Raw genomic sequence first — 25448 nt, forward strand, 5'->3', positions numbered from 1 at the left:
CTTAAGCAACCACAAGAGGCCACACTAGTTCTGCCCCCAAACCACATTTATTTACTCGGTAATTAAAACACAAGAAGCTGCCCCTCATAAATCTGCATGATTTGTAAATTAGAAAAAGCCTGCACCATTATTTAACTCAAGGACGTCACGCAGATTTTAGCGTTGCGTTATCAGCTGCTCCACACAGTTTTCTCTCCCTCTCAAAGATCAGTGGCTTCATTTTCTTCAAGGCTGTTGTTGATTCTGTTCAAACGTTCAAAAGGTCATGCCACCACGACTGAGTTTTGAATTTGATTTTAAAACAAAAACATTTAGCCTCCACTTGTATAAAGTATTACACCTCAATGTTTTCTAACAGGTGTTAAAAATCTGCTTTTTTGAAGACATACCCAGCACATTAGATGAAGAGAAAAGGGAAGGCAAAACATACTGTACATATATGTACAGGTCACTATGCTAATTATCGCCCTAATTTGAATTGATAATTTGTTGCACTTTACTATTTTTAATAAATGACAATTTCAATAATTTATAACAGACTGGCATGAGCTACAGCAAGTTGGGGTGATACAGATGATCAAAATACAAACAGTTTATTTAGAATAAATATCAAATCCACTGCATTAATAGATTATTAGGCTGCATGCAGAGATACAGTTGCCTTAATCTGGATGAGAAATTTATGTAAAGCCAGATCCTTCAGAATTCAAAATGTGGCCCTATTAATGGAGCATTTGTCTTTGCTGTTTATATAAACAGAGTCATCAGACAGAGAGGAAGAGAAAGCTGTGTTCAGGGTGGGTTGATGACAGCCCCTGGCTCTGCATTGCTGACGAAAGCTGCTTAGCCCCTCAGTTGCTATGGCAACCAGGGAGGGCAGCCAGACAAAAATGAGCCAAAGGGGAGGGGCTTTTGAGGGAGAAATAGAGGAGAAAGGGCTGGATGGGAAAGACAGACGGAGGGAGGGATACAGACAACTGATAAAGAAACACTGAGAGCAGCGGAGGTAGTGCAAGGCTACAATTGGAGATAAAAGTCTGGATATAAATGCTCCATCACTGGCTGGGGAATAATACCTGCAGCGACTGACAGGAGGATACAAAAAAAAAGGGGGACGCAGCGAGAAGATGGATGTACAAACGGAGAACGTGGACCCCCCACCTTGTGAATCGCAGCCAAGTGGAAAAATCAGAAAAGGATTCAAGCTGTTTGGCAAACGTAAGCCAGGTAACATCTTTTCTATTCGAAGCAAGGGGGATGGAAACAACAAGTCACCTGTTCACAGGAGCAAAACACTAGATGGATTATCAGAGAGTCCTGCACCAGATTCTGAGCGGGAGCCGGACAAGGAAAAGGGACATGAGGGGAGCGAAGCAGAGAGGGAGCAGGCAGAGGAGGAGCCACTTGGTGAAGATGGCGTGTTGGCTGCCGCCCCTGCTCGCAACTCCATTTCTTCAGCCAGCTCAGCCAAGTCCCTCAGCTTCCTGTCACTGCTGAGGGGTGGCAGGAGAGGAGTGGGGGACCGTCAAGTCCACACTGTGTCCCAGCCGGTGGGTCGGCAACGCCGTGGGCTGAAGGGCCTCTTTGGAAATGTTAAGTTCAAATCGAAAGATAAAGAGGACAAGGAGGAAGTCCCTCCTAGTCCACTCCTCATGTCATCCCGTGCCAACAGCGTTGAAATCATCAAAGAGGACCTCACCCTCACACCTAAATCCCAGCCTCGCTCTCTGGACAGCCCAGAGACAGAGAGCCGTGAACATGTCAAGAGCTTGACAATCCCGGACAGTGCAGCCCCATCCCCACCAGAGCCCACAACTCCACAGGCAACAACAGGCAGCGTGAGTAAAACTAATGAGAATGTAGCACCATCACCCACCTCTGAACCGCCACTGATACCCGGAGACACTAGCCTGAGCTCGTTGCTTGCCGATATCTCTTCTCTCCTGACTTTTGACTCCATCACAGGGGGTGGAGACATCATGGCTGATGTGGAAGCAGAGTGGGGAAAAGCAAGCAGTGCTCTCAGTGCTGTGGTGACTGAGGTCACGCCATCATCCACAGCTCCCTTGCCCAAACCCAGTGTCTCCTCTCCACTCACTTTAACAACATTCAGCACCGCTTTCACAGCAAAACCTTCTCATGTAGCTGTTCCCACAACAACTTCGCCCCAGTCCTTTACTCCACTGTCAAAGGCAACTACAACCTCTTCCCCCTTTTCCAAGCCAAGCACCATCATCACAACTTTCACCAAATCTTCCACTTTGACAACTCCTTCAGTCAAACTGAGCTCAGACTCTACTCCAGCCTCTGAGCCTTCTGCCAGCGTTAAAATCATCACAGCTCCAGCGCCCGCTACAACAAAACCCTCAACTGTTCCTGTAACTTCAGCTCCTATGTCTTCCTCTTTGATTACACTTAAATCTACAGTGAGCTCCACCTCTACAACAACCACAGCTCCTCCAAACACCCCAGCCTCTGTAGTAAAGGCTCCCTCAGTTAGTCCAATTCTTACCTCTACAGCTAGCAAACTGGCTTCACAGACTGCACTGCCTCCTCAAACTACTACTTCTGTAAGTAAACCTAGTCCTGTAGCTACTTCACCTCCTGTGTCCATTAAACCTCCACCAGTAACTCATAGCCCTCCCATCCCTGCTGCTATCACCCAACCTCCACCTGCTAAATCAGATTTAAGTAGCACATCCTGCAAACCTTCTCTAAGCTCAGTTGCAGGAGACTCTAAAGCCCCGGCAACAGTATCACCACCCTGTACGGTTACAGCAAAATCGTCTTCTCCTGACCTGGGTGTTCTCTCAAAAACAGCAGTTCTCACGTCAACTGCAACCTCAGCCTCTGTATCTGCAGCCCCTTCCAAACCTACGCTCACCTCTACCCTCACAGAACAAAATAAAAGCCCTCCCTCACATGTAACTGTTCCAGATATTTGTCTTCCCACAAGTAAAACCCAACCCAGCCCAGCATGTTTCCCAACTCCAGCTTCAATTTCTTCAGATAAGCTTCCTCCCACGACTAAACTCACATCTGCCCCAGTCTTGTTAGATAAGACTCCCACACCAATTCCAGCACCTACCACTCACACTGTAGTTTCTGCAGCACCTACTGCTCTGGGTCATATTCCAGTTTCTTTATCTAAGGATCAGCCTGCTACTGCTCAAACACAAATTTCTCAATCTAAAGCCCCTCCCGCACCTGTTCAAGTCCCAGTTTCTGTATGTAAAGATCTGCCTGCTCCAGCTCAGAAGGAGGCTCCTCAATCTAAAGCCCCTCCTGCCCCTGCTCAATTTCCAGTTTCTGTATCTAAAGATCTGCCTGCTCCAGCTCAGAAGGAGCCTCCTCAATCTAAAGCCCCTCCTGCCCCTGCTCAATTTCCAGTTTCTGTATCTAAAGATCTGCCTGCTCCAGCTCAGAAGGAGCCTCCTCAATCTAAAGCCCCTCCTGCCCCTGCTCAAGTCCCAGTTTCTGTATGTAAGGATCTGCCTGCTCCAGCTCAGAAGGAGGTTCCTCAATCTAAAATGCCCCCTGCCCTGGCTCAGATCCCAGTTTCTCCTGCCCCAATTCCTGTATCCAAACCCCTTTCTGGTTCTGATCAGATCCCAGTTTCTCAACCAAAAGCCCATCCTGCACCGCCCACTGCTCCTTGCCCTGTCACTTCTTTTACTTCTATCCCTTCACCTCAGCAAAGTGAAGCTCCAGCCTCTGCTAAGCCTAGGGGAAGTGGACTAGCGACAGTGGATAGCCAACTGGCCGGTCCAAATAGTATAAGTGGGCAGGGAGTGCAGACTGTGCCATCTAAAACAGAAGAACCACATAAGGAGTCACGAACAAGCCTCCAAGAGCCCCCCAGAGAAAAGAGGACACAGGTCAAAGCATCAGGGCTTAGCAAAATCCCTGTAGTTGGAGGAAGCAGGGTGGGCAGGCTACCTGTCCGGGACAGCCAGCAACAAGTTGATGAGGAACCAAACAGAAACCCACCTACACCCGTGTTAGAAGAAGAAAGACCCAATTTCAACTCACATGATGCAGGAAACAAAGATAAAATCAGTGCCGTGGAAGCCACCTCAAAACACATCCCGGAGGACAGTCAGCAGCCTCAACATCCAAAAGTTCTCGTCAGTTCAACACGTGACTCAAAGATCCCAGTGAAGCATGGCGCACAGACTCACACTGCCTCCCAAATCCCTCAGAATAAAGAACCCCCTCGCACTAAGATACCTGTGTCCAAGGTTCCTGTCCGCAGAGTTGGTAATAAACCTGCAGCTACAGGTGGCAGCACCCAGATAAGGAAATAAGACTGTGGACAGAATCAATCAATCAACTATAGATTAATGTGCTGACAGCAACTTTTTTCCAACACTACCCATTTTTAACTTTGCATTCTATAATGTAATTCCTGGCTGGTCTTTCTGTCATCTCTTGGCTTCACTACTCTATAAGGAACAGGAACAGAGTCAAGGAGGCTGACGGCACTCAAGCACAAACATCCCCACGGGCAGCCGGAGCGACAAGCCTGGCTCTTCGGTGCTGAGCCACCTGGACACGCACTCAGGAAAGGTTCAGGGTCACACCTGAACACAAAGCAGCATCAGTAACAAAGGATAAGCAAGATAAAAGGTCATCTGGGAACACAGTCTCACATACACACACATAGCCTTTCACACAACATTGGGCGAGTGCCTTTTTAAGGGTGCTTTTCCTACAGACTGTCAGAAATTTTTTCAGTCTTTTCTACAGTACTTTTAACTTTTGTTACTCCCACTTTTTGTAGGAACCTTCAAGTCTTTTTGTCTTTCTTTCCAGCAAGTCTCTTTGATAATAGCCAGTCCCTTTACCTTTTATTTATGCCAGGAGATGAACCAGAGGAGCTCTATAAATAAATGCAACAACCAAATTTACATTCCACACCTTTCTCTGGATGTATGTAGCAGAAAACGTGCCATGACGTTTTGCACAACATGTTGAACTGTACAGCGCCTGTGTGTCCGCCTGCTCATATGTAACATACTCAGATCTCACTGTGAACTATGGGAGGGACTGCGGTTTTGAGGAAAGAGCGATAATAACTCCTCGCAATGAAATTGACAGTGGAGAGCAGCCATTAAAAATGGCATTATGAACATTTGAGCAAGACAGAAAGGATGGTGGGATGAGATCTCCAGCTCATAAACTGGCACATCTTTATTCCTATCCCAGTTATACTTGGATGAGAAGAATATCTCCGTGTAGAGACTCATCTATGTTGTCCTGTTTCCTATTTAATCAATAAAATAATATGAGTACGTAACATGTGGGATCTGTTTAAGTTGTGAACTGTATACCGTTTGTCGAACTGCTGATTTTAATACAAGGAAATAGGGCCATATATGTATAAATAAGTTGGATTACATGGAAGAAACATGTAAATCTGAAATATAAGTAAATTAAGAATCAGAGCGTGCAGAATGAGAAATATATTTCAGAATGATCCTCACAGTTTCTCACCATCTTACTACAGCCAAGACTCAGCTTGTCCTCATAGACACATCATTCCAACATCATCCACACTCCAAGCTCACTGACCTGAATAGTGAGCACATGAATGCCAGCAGAGCCAGGCCAGTCAGCTGTGAGGGGAAAACGCTTAACATGCATAGCCTACCTTATTATCAAAGGGAAAAGGGTCTGGGAATGTGTGTCATTGCTATTCTTAGTGTAAAAATGTAGCTAATGGATGTGCTGAATAATTCCACTCTGACTGAGTCGATCATTTGCTTTGGAGTTTACCATAACTGCGGAAAAGAAAAAGCTGCTAATTATTTTAACAGAAAAAGGTGGAATGACCTACAAAGACTATTTGCACAAAGACAGAAAATGCATGAGGAATTTGTAATGGCTAATAAGTGTTGAGAGTCAAACCTCAGGTTAAGGATGGGAAGCTGATCTGAGTCATGGGATAATGTTTAGAGGACTGTTGCGTTGCAAACAGGGAGTGAAGGCTGAATGTTCTTTTGATTTGCAAAATAAGGATCGCAGAGGTGACACAAAAAGGCCTCTGTCTGAGTTAGAAAGCCAGAGGCTGCAAGCCGAGAAGAGAAAAACACGAGGATTTCACCACATCAGGTGTTGATGCAGACTACTGAGCACAGTTGCTCCCTCGGGCTCTGACGCAACGCGTGTTTGCCTCCTGGCACAACACCTGCAACTTGAGATTTGAGCATTTTAAAATGGACTTAAAATGTTTGTAGATTTATAAACACATCTGAGCGGATAAGGAGTTAAGGACTCACACTGTGCCGCGGGGCGACACACACTACATTATGCTCTCCATCACAGGAAATGGTGGTGTGAATATGATTCCTGTTTCAGTGAACGCTGCCTTGTGGCAGCATCCATTCACATGATTTCCCAGCCATCTGGCCTTCATACTGTAAGTGATAAAGATAAGAGCCGAGAGTGCATCGCAACCACAGTGCGTGTGGAAAATACTTTTAAGCTGTGTGGCATGATCTGTCTCACAGTGCTGTTGTTTATACAGGTTACTTGTGTGTCTCAATGCACACAGTCTCAGTATCTTTCCCGAGCCCTAATTATTTTACACGATCTACAGCAGCCGTGATGCACTGAGACCAGCCTGGCTTTCTGTAGCGTGTCTGTGTTTGACTCAGTTTCTGCCTCTGGAGAGACTACGCACCTCTTTAGAACCTAATTTAGCATGCTTCATTCTTTGTTTCCATGCCAACCCTACTAGGTCAACCAATAAAAGGCTGCGGTGTCGGGAGGCGGGGTTTAACACATAAGTGCCTTAATGAGCACATGTACAGCACATAAGAGCGGTTATTAGATACTACAGGGTTTAAAATTAAATTAGACTAAGTTATTTACTGTTATAATGTTATAATGTTTACTGTAATCTTGAAGCATATTTTCAAGACTATTGTCAGTTTCTTTTGAACTCAGATTACTTTAATACATTTTCTGATTTGGTTTCAAATAAAATTGGCACAATAACAGCGGTATTAACTCATCGAGTTATATAATAACAAAAATAAAACTATTTAAAGGATATTTTGATGAAAATATCAGGTCAAACATCAGTTTAGAATTATGCAATATGAGCAATATTTCCTGCACTGATACTTATGTAAAGCTTTTAAAGAAATGCAAAGTTTGCCTCTCCCTGTGCTGTAACCTCATCAGGCTTTTACAACCAGTAACACGGTGAGGGCATTCAACAGATGAAATAATTAAATTCATCAGTCAGACTCCATTAACAGCCCAGTTGTTATTGCCAAAGCTAATCTTTTGAAAACAGAAATCAAAAGTTATTGCGTTTGCATTTCTAACAGCTAAATTCAGATGGAATTTAGCAGCTAAAGAGTTTATGCCAAACATCATGAACCTCAAGTGGCGTTATTAGCAGTATATCTGCAACAGCTGTTCTGTGTGACAACACTGCCATTTTATTTTTCTTCTTTTATGTATTTATATTTTCCCGTGTCATCTCTATTTGCCAGTGCGAATAGCGATATGCGTTTGATTTGTTTTTCCTTTTAAATATCTCCTTTGTGTTTATAAACCGTTCACCTTTTTGCTTGCTTGTGTTCACATTAAGAAATAACGTGTCTCTGACAATGTGGTTCATGATCAGAATTATTTATTTATGACACACGGTTGAATATAAAAATCTGTAGCATAGTGTTTATAGTGTTTAGAAACAAAATATAAAATATTACGTGTTTTAAAAAATATATATAAGTGCAGTAATTTGTTTGGTTTCAAGGCTTGTGTTTCATACAGTGCACAACAGCATAAGGATGAGATGTTTACCTGACAAATACCTCTTACCAACCAAACAAGCAACAACTTTTTCTGTAACACTGTCGACTCTGCAGCCTGATCTGCGCTCTACGGCGAGCCCTGCAGTCTGTAACCCGACAGCTCTTCACCTGGTGTAAAGGTCATCTTTGATTATCAAATACATATATATATATATATATATATATATATATATATATATATATATATATATATATATATTTTTTTTTTTTTTTTTTTTAAATTATAAAAAATCATTTTGTTTTCTTGATCATTTCTTTTTGCTTCCAGGAAGCAAATCTCACACCAGACAAACAAGGCTTTATAAGATTATAAGTAAACAGATTTTATGTGGATTATTAAAGCTCTACTGTTTTCAATAATTGCTCATAGATACTAAGTGAACATGGCCAGAGCGGAGCATTACGTCATTCCAGTGAAATGAGCGCGCTGAGGGCCTCTGCTGGTGAAAACACAAAATGAACTGCTTTGGCCTGAGAAACGTGGGTGATGCAGTACATACAGCATCACTGTTTCACAACATGGCTTCATTCACGTCAGGCCTGCGGATGGCTGTAACTGCACAGTGGTTATTTTCTGCTTCTAGAAGAAGTATATTTTCCCACAATTACTAATAACTTATAAGAATACAGTAAGAAAGTGCCTATGATAATCCTTCACAAATTTAATTTGCATGTGTGAAGAAAAAAGACTAGTTTGTTTACATGGAAGTGATGCGCATGAGCTTATGCTGGTAGCGTGTCAGCAGCGTTCAAAGTGACTGACTTTAAAATACAGTATCCTAATATTTGAATATTAGTGACAATATCGAAATAATACATCAGAGTTGACATTCAAAGGAAATAAATTTCCATCTGACTGAGATTTAGAAACAGGTGAACTCTGGTGTGAATATATCAAATATATGCATTATAAAAGGCCACAGTTTACAGAAAGCTGTTGGACAGCTTTATATCTGTAGTGCCAGTTTAGAGCTGTAGCTGAGTTTCCCTGATTAAACAGGAAGAGCCTGCATTAGGGAAAGGAAAACTAGAAAATGCAACAGCTACAATTTTAAGTGTGGAAAGAAGTAAACAGCTTAATTATGAAACCTGTATGCCACTTCTTTTGATCTGTTTATACATGATTACATTACATAGTCTGTATTTGAGCAGAAGTTATGCTCAAGCTCATTTTCAGACGACTACAAGTGTAAACTGAAGCTAATTTTTCATTAACCTAATGAACAACCATGTTAGCTCTGTTACACCATGAAATGCATGTGTCCTTCAGCGCCCGTTACAATAACATCCATCCAGATACGCATGGCTTCGGGGGACGGCGCCACCATGTAGTACACCCGATCGTGGGTCTTCACACTGAAGGTCAGCGAGGGGTTGGGGCTCTTGTGTGTGCAAGTGAATTTAATTTTAGAGAAAAAAGTGAAACGATAGAGAGTAAATGGGGAGGGGGGGCAGATATGTGTGAGAGGGGGGAAAAAAGCAGACGACAAACAGGTGTCAGCGTTTAATAAAATGTGTGGACGATGCCGCATGGTAAAAATCAAAGATGCACAGACACATGCATGTAAACGGACTCACTTTGTGTGCATTCTTTAAATGGTCATAGTACACCTCCTCTATGGCCTGGAAGTAAATGACGCCTTTCATCTTGGTCTCGTGCTTGTCTGCAGCCAAGAATATAAACAGAGCTGTGATCAAAGCTCGTTCTCAGCATCCAAAGTATCCTGGCATAGCTTCAAAGTTACGTCTGCGCGGCAGCAGCTTTGTAACATGCTAAAAGCTGCACATCCAAACAGGGCCCTGCAGTAAAAGAAAGAGGTGCTCACCTGCATAGTATGTGAGCGTCCTGCGATTGTGGTCGAAGACAAACCAGCGCTTCTTCCACGTCTTGATCTTTCCCCCCATTTTGACCAGGAATCCTCGGCATGTTTTGTCAGTGATGGCCAGATGGAAGCAGGCATCAGGGTTGTGTCCAGCTGCTTCAATGTGGCCGTGAAGGTCAAAGTCGTCTTTTCTTACAGGGTGGTATCGAGTCAACAGCCGGGACTGTGGGGGAAAGAGCAATGAAATGATGAATCTTCCTCTGAAATGCACTTGCATGAAGCTAATATGAACTAAAGGCTGGATCTTCTCATGACTTCTTGTGAATACCTGTGATCTCTGCTTCTCTCTGAGCTTCACCTCTCTCTCCACAAGCTTCTGTCTCCTGCTCGTTTCCTCCTGCAGCCGTTTCTCCAGTTCCTCTCTTCTTCTCCTCTCCTCCTCCAGAGCCTGCCTGCGCATCTCCATCTCCCGCTCCTGCACATGGATGTAAATTACATAGGTAATGAAATGTACACAGCCACATGCACAGTTTTACTTTAGGTTATATTTATTACCCGATGCTCGAGGAGTCTCAGCTTCTCAGCCTGGGCCTCTCGGAGCAAACGCTCCATCTCCTCAATCTTTGCCATATTGGAGGTACTGGCACTGATGATATATCAAAAATACAAGTTGTCAACGATGAAAATAACTAGATTTATCAAAGAAGGCAGAAAGGACCTTTGATGTGTAGATCGTCGTGGTTTCTTCTCTAACCTTGAGATGTTGTCTGGGGAGCAGGCAGAGAAGCTGGTTTCCAGGCTGTCAGAGCTGTCCACGCTGACGGTGTCTGAGGCCTGGCTGTTGTCCGGGTAAGAGAAAGAGTCCAGGAAGACGTTGGGCTCGGAGACCATCCTGTTGCAAAAATCACTTTGTCTTTGCCTGTCTTCATTCATGTGTGCATGGCTGTTGCCTGCTGACAGAAGAAAATATTAAAATAACAAACTGGAAATACCCTCAGCACACATGAGCTAATATCAAAACACACTAAATCACATCAAAAGAACTACATGGCCAAACGAGATCAGCTCTTATAAAAACAGTCAACAGTGGAGTAAAAATAGGGGATTACACAGTTCGCCGAGTGGGAGGTTTTCACCAAACAATTGCGGTCTGACTCAGACTGTCTGAGACTAATCACTCTCATACAGTTTGGCAAAGGTTTGCAAATAATCGCCAGCTAATTTATAAACGCAGACAAATTGCCAACATGTTGCAATCAATCTTAGTCAGTCTGCGCCGATGAGTGCAACTCGTCTGTGACGTGTCTCTTTGCAGAAATGGACTTGGCTCAACTGGTTGTGTTTTGGTTATATTCCTATATAAAAGCAAGGTTTCCGAGCACCTTTGTCATTTTGTAGTTAAATTGCCGGCCTGCAGAAATTGTGTCACTGTTTGCTGAGGAATTTCTGAATTTCTTTTTCAAAACTATGAGGTTCTGGCCAGATTTTGAATGAAAGTAGTTAAAGTGAAATTCTATGTAGAAGGTCAGAGATTTGTGATTTTTGGCAATTTATTTTATTTTGGTATTTAATAATTTTGGTTGTTCAGCTGTCTCCAATCACTGTTTCCCTACTGTGACTGTAGCAGACAGGAAGATTAAAGAAATTAATTTGATTTGTGATGGGACTGGTGAGCTTTAATAGCGCAGGTTACAAAAAGACAGAATGACTGTGTAGTGCATGTAAAGCTGAGTATTTTGTTGTCCTTTGTGTTTAAATTTCACCTGACAAAGCATGAAAACACAAATGCAGTAGTATTTAACACCATGCTTTTCTTTCACCAGTTGTAATAATCCATAAGAGTAATAATTCTGTCACTATCATTAAAAATATTTGCATTTGTTTCTTTATTTGAGCGTGCTGTGCAAACAAGCACAGTTCAAAATCACAATTTCCTCTCTTGTATGTGCTTGCTTTGTGCAGTGACACAAATTCTTGCAGCACCGCAGCATTTCCTGACCTGACCTGACACAGTCATACAGCCTGAGGAACAGAGCTGGTCACACTACGACTACTACTACTACTACTACTAGATTTGATGCATAGGAGACGTGACAGGCTGACTCACTTTTGGGCAGGCGGCGAGGGTTCGCTTCCCGAGGGGAGAAGCAGAAGCCTTGTGGGATGACACTGCCACAGCTTGAGCTTTGGGACAAAGGAAGGTGAGCCTGAGAAGGGAAACAATAGCATACACGCTGTTTAGGAGTGGATCCATCAACCTACACGCAAAAGCAAACTTTTAGTATTTGTACTTCATGAGCTGGGTGAATGTTGCAACCCAGACTGAAACTGGGAATTCCTGCTGGGGTGGATCATTCTCTAAGGGAAAACAAATAACTAGGGCAATAAAATCCCATCATCTGCAGGCCAGAATCTCCATGAGCACAGTCATTCTGAAACTAGTATTACAAATGCTAAGGGCTCATTGAAGTTCAATGCATAGCAGACTGAGGACACATTTTAACTTCTTTTAATTCCCAGATTGATCCAACCTTTACTATCTGTTCAGATTGAAAAAAGTAAAGACCTTGGGAGGAAGTGTGCATCCCAGGGATCTGCCGTAAGTGGTGAGGAGCTGCTGGCTCCTCTTATGAGGTAGACTGTCATTTGGGTGGGATGAGTTTTCCTTGCTGCTTCTTCGTCTTTCCTTCAGAGAATGCAAGTGCTGCACGGAAATCAGAGGAATGAAAAAGAAAAAACAGGCATTTTACCAACAGGACCCAAACCAGATACAGAAGCCGTTCCTGTTGTAAATAAAAACATTATTGTACTGTTTCTACCACTGACTCCTACCTCTTTGATGGCGACAGGATTGTTAGCGAAGGTCTGCCCCTCAGACAACTCTGCATACTTCCCCTCCAAAGACACCAATTTCTCTCTCTCCTGCAGACATAAGGAACTCCTTAAGTAAATAAAACCAAAGACTGTGTTTACAATTTCGGCATTCAGAGAACTGTCTAACCTTCTGAAGCATGACAAGCAAATTGTTTTTCTCTCTCTGGAAATTCTCTCTTTCCTGCTGGGCCTGTAAAGTAATCTGAGATGATTGTTTCTTGAGCGTCATGAGTCTTTCCTGTGAGAAATAAAGAGCACAGCATCTTTACACAATGTAAGTTAACCTTCACAAAGTACGAGGCAAAAGAAAGCCTGTGAAAATAAAAAGCAATGCAGAGATGTGTTATAATCAGAAGGTGCAGTGGAGTGAGCAAAATTCTCATGTAGACATTTCAATTTCTGGGACATACTTCATGCTCTTTACTTCTGGGGTTTCACACTCAGTAAAACAGATCTGTTCATTTGGTCTTCAGCATTGCATGCTTACCATTGCTGTTTTCCTGCAATTAGTTCATGCTGCAAATCTCATAATTTTGAAGCTTTATTTTCATGCATAACCTGCAGCAAGATTAATGACAACAAACCACAGTGTAGTAATTGAAACAGAAATAATAATAAAAAAAAAAAATTACAATCATCACCACAAATTTGCTTTTTTATTTACTCCATTGTGTGAAAATGCATTTTATTAAGTGACTATTTGTGTTCTTAACTTATGCATATATATGAGTATCTGTAGAAAAAATAAAAATAAAATCAAATTTATTTTTTAAGAAGCTATGCTTTTTGATTGTGTTCATATTCATATGTAGGCTATACTTTAAAAAAGACACACACTTAAGATCTTAGTTAAGTTTAACATCTTGTTAAGCTTCATTCTGTTACAGCGCTCCAAAATACCCTCAGTCTGATTCTTACTGCAGAGACTTTTGGCAGGAAAATTACAGGTTAGAGTGATGCGATGCCAGTTGTGTTACACATGCACTACATGCAACATGCACACTTCTGAAACCTCACACGCTGTACCTTGCGTGTGACAGTAAGGCGCTGACACTCTGCGATCTCTCGCAGCAGCTCTTGGCTCTGATTCTCTTTTTCCTCGTCCTGCTTGATTTCTCTCTCCAGCTTCTGAAACTCCAAGTCCTCCAAACTTTTTGACTGCTCCTCCGTCTCCTGAGATGCAACCAGGACACATAAAACCCCGAATTATGTGAGAAAGTGAAAGAATCAACGAGAAAATAAAGGAGCTTCAGGTAGATTGTGCATGTCTCAACAAAAATCCATGACTATATAAAGTATTGCTGTTTTTTGCACCTTATTTAATCCTAATAAATATTAGACTCAGACTGAGACTCAGCTTTAGTCACATTTACAGCATCTAGCTGGCCATCTGCTTCACAGCGACACAAAATAAAAGCCATTGGACAATGGACTATAAGTGTTACTTTTTATGGATAGCAGGTTTCTGATGATTTTAGTTTTAAACCGATCTGAAGTCGGTACATTTGGACAATCTTTCCAAATGAGAAAGCAGGGCTGTAACAAGAGCTGTGACTGCGAGACAGGAAGTAAAATAACAAATCCAGGATTAGCAAGAACAAGGTCAAGGTAACAAAAAAAAAACAAATGGGAAGAAAAGGAGTAACAGACAGTGAAGATAAGAAATTAGTTTTCCGTGAGTTCACGGCCAACATGAGCTAATTCGGGAAAATACAGAACAAAGCAATGAATTGTTCACTGGAGTTGGTTAAGCTGCTCCGCAGAATGGTATCATCTAGGTTAGGGCTAGATGTGAAAGTAAGCATCTGATGAGATCTTTTACCTTGACTTCTTTCAACCACTTGGTGAGGAAGCACTGTCAAGCTGCTTTGTAAAGCACATTTGGGATAATCGCAAACTAGAAAAGGTGCAAGCTCGTCTCAGATTTCTGCACTGTCTGCCATAAAAAAAACTAAAGAACCCCAGAGGATGATTCACAGCTCCTCGTTTTTTGCCATTTTTGCACATTTTTACCTGTGACTTCTCAGTGTGGCTCGTCGTCTCAATATTATGAATTTTTCCCTTGAGTTCCTCCAGAAGCTCCTTATCCCTCTGCAGCTGGGCCATCTCCGACTCCTGCTCTCCTTCCAGCAGAGCACACTCTACCTCCATCTGCAGGAAACAGCAACACAAGGTTGACAATGTACACATTTTAGGACTAATGCACTAATAGGGGCGCTCACTGTATTTCAGCACAGTGCTCAATTTATCAATTTTTAATAAGGTTGAGTCTGAGTGATAAACTCACCACAGTGAAAGCACTGGTTATGTCACACTAGATTCCACATACTTAGCCAATTGCTGTTCACGTTATGGATAATTTCATACATAAATAACATATTATTCCTGATCAATAATGATTTCTTTTTTCTTTACTCTTCAAATCATATGTTCCAGTTAGCTCTTCTTAATCACATCTAGTTATAAATACAGAATAGACAAGTACAGTACTGACATCATTACTCTAGTCCAATCATTTTCTTGCCTGCCTTCTGCGAGCCAATCAGCCTCTATTATGTGTGCTTTAACTCTTTGTCATTCTGCCTTTAAGACTTGCATTCATGCAACCAATCTCCTCCCAATCTCCACCTCACCCCGGTCTCTCAGAGCCCCATCCAAGCCACTATCTTCACCATCACCACCACCAGTGTCTAGACTCCAGGGGATCCTGTCCTAATTCCTATCATTACCTGGTCTCTATTCTGTTGTGATGGTTCATCTGAGTCTAATTGCCAAATAGTTCCTATTCAAATTCTGTATCTCAATAAATCATGTTCACTGTAACCAAATGATCTCTCCTTATTGAGCTATAGTGCATAACTAAGTATATTTCCTACTAATCATGTCAATGAACTGCCCTCAAACTCATATGTTCCACCAGTAGCTCTTAAAGCTTTTTTTTAAAATTATTCTTCTACTTCTCCCTTTATTATAATGTTGTTCTTCTATCTTCTGTGTTCTTCTGAATGTTACTTTAATTTGTAGAAGAGTGGATTAACTAATTATTTCAAAATGAAGAACAAACTGTCGTCCTGTTCAGATGTCAGTTGTGTTTAAGATGCACTGTGCCATCTACCTCTCGAAGAGACTCCTCCATTTGGTTGTCCAGGTCTTTGATCTTCTGCTCCAGCTCCTCTATATTGTTCAAAACTTGAATTCTTTCTTCCTCTATATGCGTTACTTCCTGTTTCAACTGCACACTCTCCAAAGCCTGCAATGACACCAGGAATGCAGATAAATGCTTGGCTCTCAAGGAGGCTGCACATTTTGTAAGAACACACATACAAATAAAGGTCTCCGAGTTTACAGGATGTAAAATCAAAATTTAAAGGCACTTTATACAATATCAGAAAAAAAAACAGCACTCTTTTCCTTGTATAATTTCTGCTAATATACTTTGCCTGTGTGCAGAATCGGGTTTTATTGAATTAGACGACAGCAGCTGCTGTTTTAACTCATCCAAGCTGGATCGGTGACAACACGGATTCTTTTCCGCTTGCTGTAATGGAAATCTCTATCAGAGCACTCCACTACCAGTCATGCCAAAGCACCGTCGACCACCACCCTACAAACACTGATTCATACGCATGTGTAGGTGTATTTAAGACATCCTGTAATATAAGGTATTCTTCCTTGAAGAAGCTAGGTGGCTTTTTTTTCCCCCTCTGGTCAGATTCTCCAGCAGTCCAGCAGCTTTAGGATTTATAGTTTCCCAGATTGCTTGTGAGCACTCTCTTTTTACAGCACACAAAGCTCTGAGGAATGCAGGAGATGGCAAAGAGGCTATTTGGAGTACGTAAACCTCTGTCACAACTGACAAATTGCAGACAATGACAACCAACTTGGAAATCTGATTTTATAACCATTTGTTTACATGATAACTGAATCCTCTACATTACATTTAATTACATTTTTATATATTTTATATAATAATTACATTTTTTTGGAACATCTTCCATCCATTTAGCTTCAGCAGAAAGTTTAAAACATCTGGAAAAAACGCGTGCCACGCATATACGCTAGCATTCTTCCACTCACACAACCGCACAGAGTTGTGCGAGCGCACACACACACACACACACACATACATGTGCATACTAATACTCTGTGGGATAAAGTCATTTCCTGCCCCCACCCCTCCTCTCCTATAACAGTTTGAATGGCTGAGTGCTGAAACAAAACTAGGACTTCTTCATTAAAACCAGACACAATGCTAAGTGGGAAAAAAAACTGGCCTGGAAGAGGTGGTCTGGCTGGGAGCTGAAATCCCAGTATTTGATATATTTGGTTTATTTTGTATTTGTACCATAAACATGTTCAGTTGGTTATGAGTTTGTAACACATCCATAAAAATGTGTCGAGGGAAAAGACAGGGTCAAATCACAGCAACATGAAAGCTGTGAGAGAAGCATGCTTGAAAGTCAGTATTTGGTGTGACCACTTTTACTCTTCAACACAGCCTGAACTCTATTGGGCAAACTTTCCTGTAATTTCTTTAATTATTCTTCAGGCTTCCGGAATAGTTCTCCAGGCCTCTGGAAGGACATTTAAAGCTCGTCTTGGACATTGGCTGCCTTTGGTTCTGTTCTCTGTCAGGATGATGCCACACGACTTTAATAATGTTGAGGTCCATGACTGATAACGTTGCTTTTACTGCATTGGCAGTGTGTTTGGGATCACTGTCATGCTAAAAAAAATTAAGCCGCTGCCAATCAGACACTTTCCGGAAGGTAAAGGTGTGTGGTGGATCAAAATCTGATGGTACTTTTCCGTGTTCATTATTCCATTAAATTTGACAAGATCTCCAACACCACTGGCTGAAATGCAGCCCCAAACCACGACAGAGCCTCAACTGCGATTTACAGATTCTCCCTGTTGTGTCTCTCTCCTGACCTCCGCTGCAAAGACTGGTGATGATTTGAACCAAAAATTCCAATGTTGCATTCTTCACTTCATAAGACCTGTTGCCACAGATTTTCTTGTTGACAGCCACCCTTTCCTCCATTTCTGATGAGCTGAAGGTCCAGATGGATCTCTCAGCTCCTGCGTCAGGTCTTTGCTGGATTTTTTTCTATTACAAAGTTGCTTGGGGCAACTGTTGTTGTGATCTGGCACTAAATAAATACAACGGAACTGAATATTTCTTAAGGACATGGCTTTAAAATACTGTTCATTGACCAAAGATAGTTTTTTTTAGGCTTGCCACTTCTTCTTTTGCCCTCCACTTGTCCAGTTTCCTCAAATTTTTTTAAGGACACACTGCACACATGCTGAGATATGCCAAGCTTTTGGTTAATAGCTCTTTGGGAATCACCTTGTTCATGCAAAAATACAATTTTATGCCTGTCAAACTGTGTTATCTTGGGCATTTTTCATAGATTAAACTAAAGAAATGGGAGGAAATTATGTGTTTTTGTGACAAGCTACTAGTGACAAAAATTCTAAAATGGATGCATGTAATTAAGTTCCGTACATTTCTATGCTTGAACGATTCATAGATCAGTGTTAAGTTGCTTAACAAAAAAAAAAAAAAAAAACTGCTCTGAAAATGGTCAGGAATGAGGACTGGACTGAAAATAAGTGGAAGAAGCAGCCAGTGTACAAAGAAAAACTTTGAAAAACCTCCAGAAATCCTCGCAAACTACTCCTCCTCAAGACCAATTTAAAAATTACAAGAAAGTCTGGCTCCGTGGGCGCAAAACATAAAGAAGTGAGGGGTGAACACTGTGCTCTTTCAACACAGTTCACATACTAATATTTGGTATTTCTAGAAACCTTTAAAACAAAGTTTTAATTGACATTCATTGGAAATGTGGGACAGGACATACAAATGAACTTCAACGAGGAAAAAAATGTATGTAAACAGACGAAGATAAACAAGCAATTAGCAATCAGATGAACTGCATTCCACAGAAGTGGTGTGTCCCATTAATCTTCACCACAGCTCCCCTCAGTTACTGTAACAGTCATTCAGGAAATAAGAGGCTACAGATAAACAGTTTCAGGGTCCTTGTATGGCACATACTGGCTGTGTCCAAAATCAGTCGCTCATTATTACATTTAACTAGCAAGCAGTCAGTATATTCTGTGGACTTGTTAACAGAAAGCAATACAAATTTTCTCCTTTCTCAAAGTGAGAATTTTTTAAAGCAAGTGGTCAAATTTCACACCAAGTTTATACAGTGCGCTCTAATAAGCTATAGGGTGGTTTTTAGGACACTAAAATGAGGAGAACCTTAATGTAACTTGTGCCTTTCCTGCGTTTTTCAACCGGAAATAAATCAGAAGCAGAGTGAGGTCTCTCAGCTTTCAGAGTGTGTCTGAAGTTATAGTGAAAAGGTGGAAAAACCCACAGATTATTTTCCCCAGGATCCTTCTCACTGCTCTACTGGAGGCTCTGGAGCCAGTTCCTAAATCTGTAATAAACCTGCTGTAAACTACAGTCTTAGCACCAAAGTTAGCAAAGCAATAAAGTCAGCAAGCAGCAGGTAAACAAGTAGTTAAATACTCAGACGATGCCAGCAAAGTTGTACTTTTCAACATTCATTAAGAGACCAGAGGAAAGACTCTAAATTTTGCTCTGGACAGCTGTTTGCTAACTTGTTAGCTAAAAGCTGCGACTCCATTAGCTTGTTGCAGAGAACACCCTCAAAACTATGATGTCATAAGAGGTAAAAAAAAGAAAAAGGTAATGGAAATTTAGAGAAAGAAAATTTATGTGAAAAATTTGCGTCACCTTGCAGCAAACGTAGGAAATTAATTTTTACACGGGCTGCATGATAATAGACATGTAGACAGGTAATAGACAAAAGCTGTAACTATACCTGGATCACTATCATGTTTTCTTCAGAATATTCACCCTCTTTCTCATTAAACTCTGGATATGATAATATGGTGATTTTGGTCAAAAATAAGGAGCATTTTCTGATTGCTTTTCCTGGTTGCAAAGTACAGTTTTGGTGGTCATCCACTGCAGGGATGATACATGATTCCTTTCCCTTTCCATGAAAGGGTGAGGAAGCAGTTAAAGGATGAAAAAAAACAAGCTATAACTGATGATTTTATTTCATTTTACTAAATTTGTGCTTGTAAAAGAGCTTGAGTTTTTTGGAAACTTACTTTGGCTCTGTGATGTGTAGAAGGTGAGGGTGCACTGCTGTTGAGACTGATAGCTGGTGAGTGTGATCTGGGCTCTCTGTAGCTGCTCTGCTGACGTTGGCTGGCCTGCTGCTCCTCAGAGAGCTGGAAGTCTCTGGCTTTGGCTCCAAAGCAGCTCTCCTGAGCAGTGCTGCTCGGCGAGTCGGAGAACACTGAGTCATCATCTGACACCTGCAGCTTCTCCAACTCCTTATTGATCTTCTGCAGGTCAGAAACAGCTGAGCCCGCTGGCTCTCGCGCTACCTGTCCCAACTCAGTGCACAGGTTTAAGATGGTCTCTAGACGCTGGCATTCCTGCAGAGAATTGATTAATATTTGATCAAGATTCATTATCAAAAATATTTAACTTATGCCATTTTCAGATAGTGAATTAATAAATTGTTAAAGTGATTTTAAAGTGCACAAATTGGGGCAAAAAGAACTCACCAATCTCTGCACTTTCTGCTCCCTGAGTCGCTCATCTCTCTGGTGCTGGTGGTAGTCTTTGAGCTCCTCTTTGCCATTCAAAGAGGTGATGCTGCCCACCCGTTGTCCTGGACTCAAACCGCTCTTCCCAAAGGAAAGCCTCCTCTCTCCAATGCCCAGATCTAGCCCAGTCCCATCAATCTCTACTCCCATAGAGCTCAGAGAGGCCAGACTAGCCCTCCTAGGTGTGCTGGGCATGCTGGCTGGTACTGTCACATCTGGAGGCTGCTCCAGAGAAGAGAGACTGCGCCGGTTTCCTGCCGAGACCACTCTGTGGGAACCTACTGAGTGGCGTAATGGCAGCGACAGAGCAGGGGGGTCTGCAGCATTGTGGAGCCGCGGAAGAGAACGGCTGTGCAAACCCAGGCTGTTGAGGGAACCAGTGGAGTATTTCCTCTGGCGGGACTCTCCTGCAACTTTACCCTGAGAGTAGAGCCTGCGGCCCATTCGGGGGCTGGATGGCATACTGGCTGCTCCACTTTTGACCCTGGGAGAACGTGGTATGGGCTCCCCATAAGAGGAGAGCACAGAGGTTCCATCTGAGAGAAGCAGGCTGTCTTGTGATTGGTGGCGAGCCTGGGAATGACGGAGCAAGCCATTAGAGCTTAGCTGGCGATTGCCCTGACGAGGCGATGGAGGCACACTGCTGCTTGTCATGTAAGAAAAGTTTCTAGAGGCAGAAGGAGGGCGCTCTGTGTTACTGAGGATTGATAGCGGCCTGGTGGACTGGGCTCCTACAGATGTGCTGAGATACTTGCGGCTGCACTCTGCTGCCCTCAGACTAGCCTCCAGAGCACTCTTCCTGCGCTGCAGCGTCTCCATCAGTTCCTGTAGCTCGGCTTTTGAGCGGGAGCCCCTCAGCATCGTCCCAGCCACCGAGCCGCTGCCGCTGTGCTCAATCTTCACACAGTCTGCAGAAAAGCAAAAGTTGAGAGACCATGAAACCATGAAAGTCTGTCTATTTTTGGCCCACATAAAGCAGTCAGGTTAGTTTAACTTCTTTAATACAATAAGCAGCAGCTCAGCTTGAAAGAAGGGCTATCACATATGTGCTGAGTAAGTTTTGGGGGGGGCAAAGAATGTACTCTCATACAGTTCTGAGCCCAATACAAACACTGGCTCAATCAGTGGTTAAGTTTCTTCTAAAAATGGAAGAATGCTGGTGGACCAAGACCACTGAGAATACATCATAGTCTAGGCTGCAAGAGGACACCCAAAATATCTGTGCCAGCAGCGTGGCTCTTGAGTCATGGGTGGCTAGAAGTTAAATATGCAAAACATTAGTAAGTTTGCTTGAGATGAAAGAATACCCACAACTCCTTCAAAATTAAATAAATGGTGAAAAGTATTCCCTCTCTTCTGAGCTCTCGCTGTATAAATAGCCGCAGTATGGCTGTGCTCTTCAGACTGAGATAAAATTCTCAGCATGTTCAGCATTTTTTTTTAGCAGATCAGTGTGTAACTTATAGTCCAGACATCTGCTCTGCAATACAAATTTACTCAGATATCATTTTAAGTAAAAGCCGAAACCTTTGAAGATGGACCGAACAGACATGGAACTGCTCCAGGTTCCAGGTCAAGGAAAGCTTTCCAGGTAATGCAATAATCCTTCTTCATACCGATTCAGCCGACTCTGTACTTTCCATACAGGTGGAAAACAGATTCCATTCAAACGGTATGGAACAAATATTAAATGTAATTGCACGATGTATTTTCCTGTTAGAGTTGCTTCTGAATAACGTAATAAAAGTGATGAGTAATTAGCACAGCTGTTGTTTTACCTGAGCTGTAGCCCAGCGTGGCGACAGCACTCCTTTGAGGAAGCATGCTCTTCATTTGCTCTTCCTTTCTTTAGTCTGTGGGTGCAGGATTTAGCTGAGCCCTCTGCATGAAGAGAAAGAGAGAGAGAGGTGTGAGTTGCCAGTTTTGGAGATGTTGGTTGCAGAAATGTCATTCTTCTCTTGAATATAATGGAACTAAATGGCTCTATTCTTGTGGCGCTCACAAAAAGATGACTGCCTGAAAGTCTCTTTCCAGAAATTGTGACCCAGTTGCTTAAAAAGCTCCAGAAACCTTGATGTGAGCAGTTTCATGTATATATTAATATTATTTATATTTATTGATTCATTTACTTTTTGTTATCATCAGGTTTATGCAACCTGTCTCTCCACAATTCACAAGAATCACTGCTCCACTGAGAGTATTGGTCAGATTTTAGTGCAACACGATTTATTTGTCCTGGATGTGACTGTTTGGGAGCCTCCCTGACTCCTCAGTGGAGTTTATTTCCTATTAGTTTGTGCAATACAGCCAACCAGTGACAACAAAACATACCACTTTCTTTCTGTACATTAACCTGTAACTTCTCATCTACCCATTAAAAGGAAAGCTTGGCTCACCACAGCACCTTATCATAAATATGTGGGTGCTTTCTTCTGCTGGGTGATATGGGTGGTGGCTGTAGTTTGGTAAAAGAGAAAGTAGTTCCTGCTCACAAGGTGTGTGGATTATCTATACATTGTTTTAAATTTCTTGTCATTGCTGCATACAAACTTTTAATTTATTTTTTACAACTGATTTTCTACAACTGATACCTCCAAAACTAAGCAGCTCACACCAAAAACCTAGCACTACAAAATACTACACTTAAAGAGCTGCCTGACGTATCCTTCAGAACACCATAAAATAAGGCCTAATAAAAACTTTCCTAAAGACTTAAGCATTAAAACAGGTTGAGAGGAAAGTTTGTGTGTCTGGCCCTGTGTCACCAATAAAAATCAAATCTGAAAAGCAGTGCCCTTGCGCCTTAATCCGTGTTCTAGCCTGAGACTCAGGACGAGTCATTCAGAGGCCCAGACGCACCGAGGCAGCAGCCAGACTTAGAAATTCACACTCACTTCATGCTGAACTCACAGAATTTAAAAAGATGAATATAAAAAATGTGATTCTAGATTTTGACGTCTCTTAGAATAAATATTTCATTGGTTAATTAATGAGCAGATTGGATTATTACATAAACATAATCACACAGACTCCAATCCCAGGTTTTTCCAGTGGAAAGAAAAAAAAAAAAAGCAGATTTTCCCTCTCCTATGAGAAAAAAAACAAAACAATTATATTAAATAAAAGAAATAAATCCATCTTCAAATCTTCTTTCTCCAGGTCATAACTCACAAAGATCACAGAGACTAAAGATGTTATTGGTTCTGGTGATACTATTGAGAGATTTTAAGAGTCAGACGTTTCCTGAATCCACACACAGGCACATACAGCACAGAGTAAGGCAGAGATGGCTGATCCAAGATTTTCTGCTCCTGCTGTCTGGAGGGAGAGTGAGAGAAAGAGCCTACAGGAAACAGGGTATCCTTTTACACAGTGACACAATCAATCAGCATGAGTTCATTCTCCAGACCGCCTAAAAAAAAAAAAAAACAGCCTCATGTCAAGAGCAGGAGTTCTTACTGCAGCACTCAGGCTGCAGGCCAACGGGGAGGTGGTGATCATAAACACACAAGGAGATGTAAACAGTTTGAAGAATGACTGCTGATAAGCTGCCTTTCATTTGATGTGTGGCAACATGGAGAGAAATACTTTCACACTGCTTTAAGGCCTTAATGTGCTGAAAATGCTGTGGCCTTATGCCTCAGTCATTTATATTCCCATGGAAATAAAAAAAAAGTGAAGGGAAATCTGAAAGTTTAAAAAAGATGTTAAAAAGAAGACGATAATAATGAAGATGAAATCAATCAGACATGCAGTTAGCAATTATTTTCACTTGATTTAATTAGAGGGATTATAAAGAGCCAAAGTACAGTGAAGAAGGTCTTTCAACACAAGAAATCTTCAAATGTCTTCTGTTGTGTGACCAGCAGTTTAACACTGATTTTAAGGTGATATAAACAGAAACTATAAAACAAACAAAACTTCTTTTTTTTTCCTTTTTTTTTTTTTCTTGAAAATTGTTAACAATGTCCTGATTTCACAGCAAACTGTAACTACAGGACTGAGCAGTCTGGAAACTTGCTGATAACCGCTGTTGTTTTTGTCATCTACTTTCTTTGAACTGCTCTAACAGTTTCTGGCAATGTTAAGTTAATGGAGATAAACCCTTTTTTTTTTTCAGTCTCTTGTCAAAGTCTGAAAAGAATACAAAAAATAAACATATATAACGAACAATGTAAAAACATACGGGATGTATAACAATTAGAAACAATGCGCAACGTGAAGTCTGAGACAGCCGCTTGACTTTCCCGGAGCATCACTCTCTGGATCGTCTAGCTAAATTTGGGAACTCGTTAATGGAACTTTGGAGGATAAGAAAAGCGACTAACCTTTGTTTTCTGTCCCAGTTACATAGCTTTAAGATCTGTCGGTGATGAAGCTGAAATCCCCTCTCTCCCTCTCCCTCTGAAACAGCAGAGTAAAGTCTTTCCATGACAAAGGACCAGACTGGAGACCCTCTCCCCTCCCACCCTCAACTCTCTGCAGAGATCCTCCTCAGAGAGAGGGAGAGTTGCTGCCCCTCTCTGGTTAGATAGAGAATTGCTGATGTGCGCTGACAAAAAGGGGAACAAAGCAACGAGGGAAGACTGAAGGTGACTGTTTTTGACCTCTGACCTCACACTGATTAATATCATGTTATCATTATTTCAGCGTGGACGCTGAGTGAATTACTGCAAGGCTGTAACTGTCATGTGACAGTGCTGATTCTCCACTTTCAAAGTAAAACTAATTAAATATCCTGCCAGCAGTCTCTGGCAGTCTGTTACCAGAAAATTAGACTTGGTTTTCAGACAGATGAGGTTTTCCACAATGTGTGTTTTCTATAAAAGAAAAGGCAAAAGCAGGCATTAGTGCTCACAGTTGCAAAGAAAAAAATGTTGACTCTTAGATTGTTGTTTCAGCAGTATGTGGAGGCGGGAGGAGGCCCCATTGCTATGCTTGAAACGGGGCCAACTTCACTCCCCCTCCACAACTAACTGAGCAGGAAAAGGGTACAAACCCATTCTACAACACAGAGCATACCTACTGATTTAATTGCTGTTTGTATAATCACATCCCTGGCAGAGAGAAAAGCTTCCATACATTATTATCTTGGTATAATGGGAAATGTAGGCTAAAGAGAGAATTAGCAGTCCCAGGAAGTCGAATGAATGAAAGGTTCGTTTTTGAAAAATCCCCTAAAACCCACTGAAAACCATCCTGAACCATCATGCACAAAAACTCGGGTTACATCATAGGGAGGGGGATGCGAGTG

The 25448-nt window shown here is 41.9% G+C and overlaps 2 protein-coding genes across 5 annotated transcripts; one reads left to right on the forward strand and one right to left on the reverse strand.

The window, feature by feature from the left end:
- The first annotated feature begins 980 nt into the window (after nt 1-980).
- Nucleotides 981-5294, forward strand: LOC115791829 (APC membrane recruitment protein 2-like). 3 transcript variants are annotated; one of them, XM_030746099.1, is made up of 3 exons: nt 981-3410; nt 3939-4267; nt 4547-5294. In XM_030746099.1, the coding sequence occupies exons 1-3, from the start codon at nt 1128-1130 to the stop codon at nt 4605-4607; spliced, it is 2673 nt and encodes an 890-aa protein (XP_030601959.1). In that variant the 5' UTR covers nt 981-1127; the 3' UTR covers nt 4608-5294. The 3 variants fall into 3 exon arrangements, with proteins under 3 accessions (XP_030601959.1, XP_030601957.1, XP_030601958.1); XM_030746097.1 differs by having other exon boundaries at nt 983-4267; XM_030746098.1 differs by lacking the exon at nt 4547-5294 and having other exon boundaries at nt 984-3871; nt 4095-4309.
- A 2791-nt stretch (nt 5295-8085) lies between these two features.
- phldb2a (pleckstrin homology-like domain, family B, member 2a) lies at nt 8086-24658 on the reverse strand. 2 transcript variants are annotated; one of them, XM_030746101.1, is made up of 17 exons: nt 24523-24658; nt 21973-22075; nt 20153-21102; nt 19688-20020; nt 15645-15779; nt 14543-14680; nt 13556-13702; nt 12657-12767; nt 12488-12577; nt 12222-12359; nt 11763-11862; nt 10410-10605; nt 10211-10301; nt 9984-10130; nt 9659-9878; nt 9411-9496; nt 8086-9214 (listed from the first exon to the last, which is right to left on the reverse strand). In XM_030746101.1, exons 2-17 carry the CDS (start codon nt 22025-22027, stop codon nt 9074-9076), a joined length of 3078 nt encoding a protein of 1025 aa, XP_030601961.1. In that variant the 5' UTR covers nt 22028-22075; nt 24523-24658; the 3' UTR covers nt 8086-9073. The 2 variants fall into 2 exon arrangements, with proteins under 2 accessions (XP_030601961.1, XP_030601960.1); XM_030746100.1 differs by having other exon boundaries at nt 10410-10608.
- Between the last annotated feature and the right edge of the window lie 790 nt (nt 24659-25448).

Source organism: Archocentrus centrarchus, chromosome 14 (genome assembly GCF_007364275.1).
Source record: "Archocentrus centrarchus isolate MPI-CPG fArcCen1 chromosome 14, fArcCen1, whole genome shotgun sequence".
In the NCBI taxonomy this organism is placed as follows: domain Eukaryota; kingdom Metazoa; phylum Chordata; class Actinopteri; order Cichliformes; family Cichlidae; genus Archocentrus; species Archocentrus centrarchus.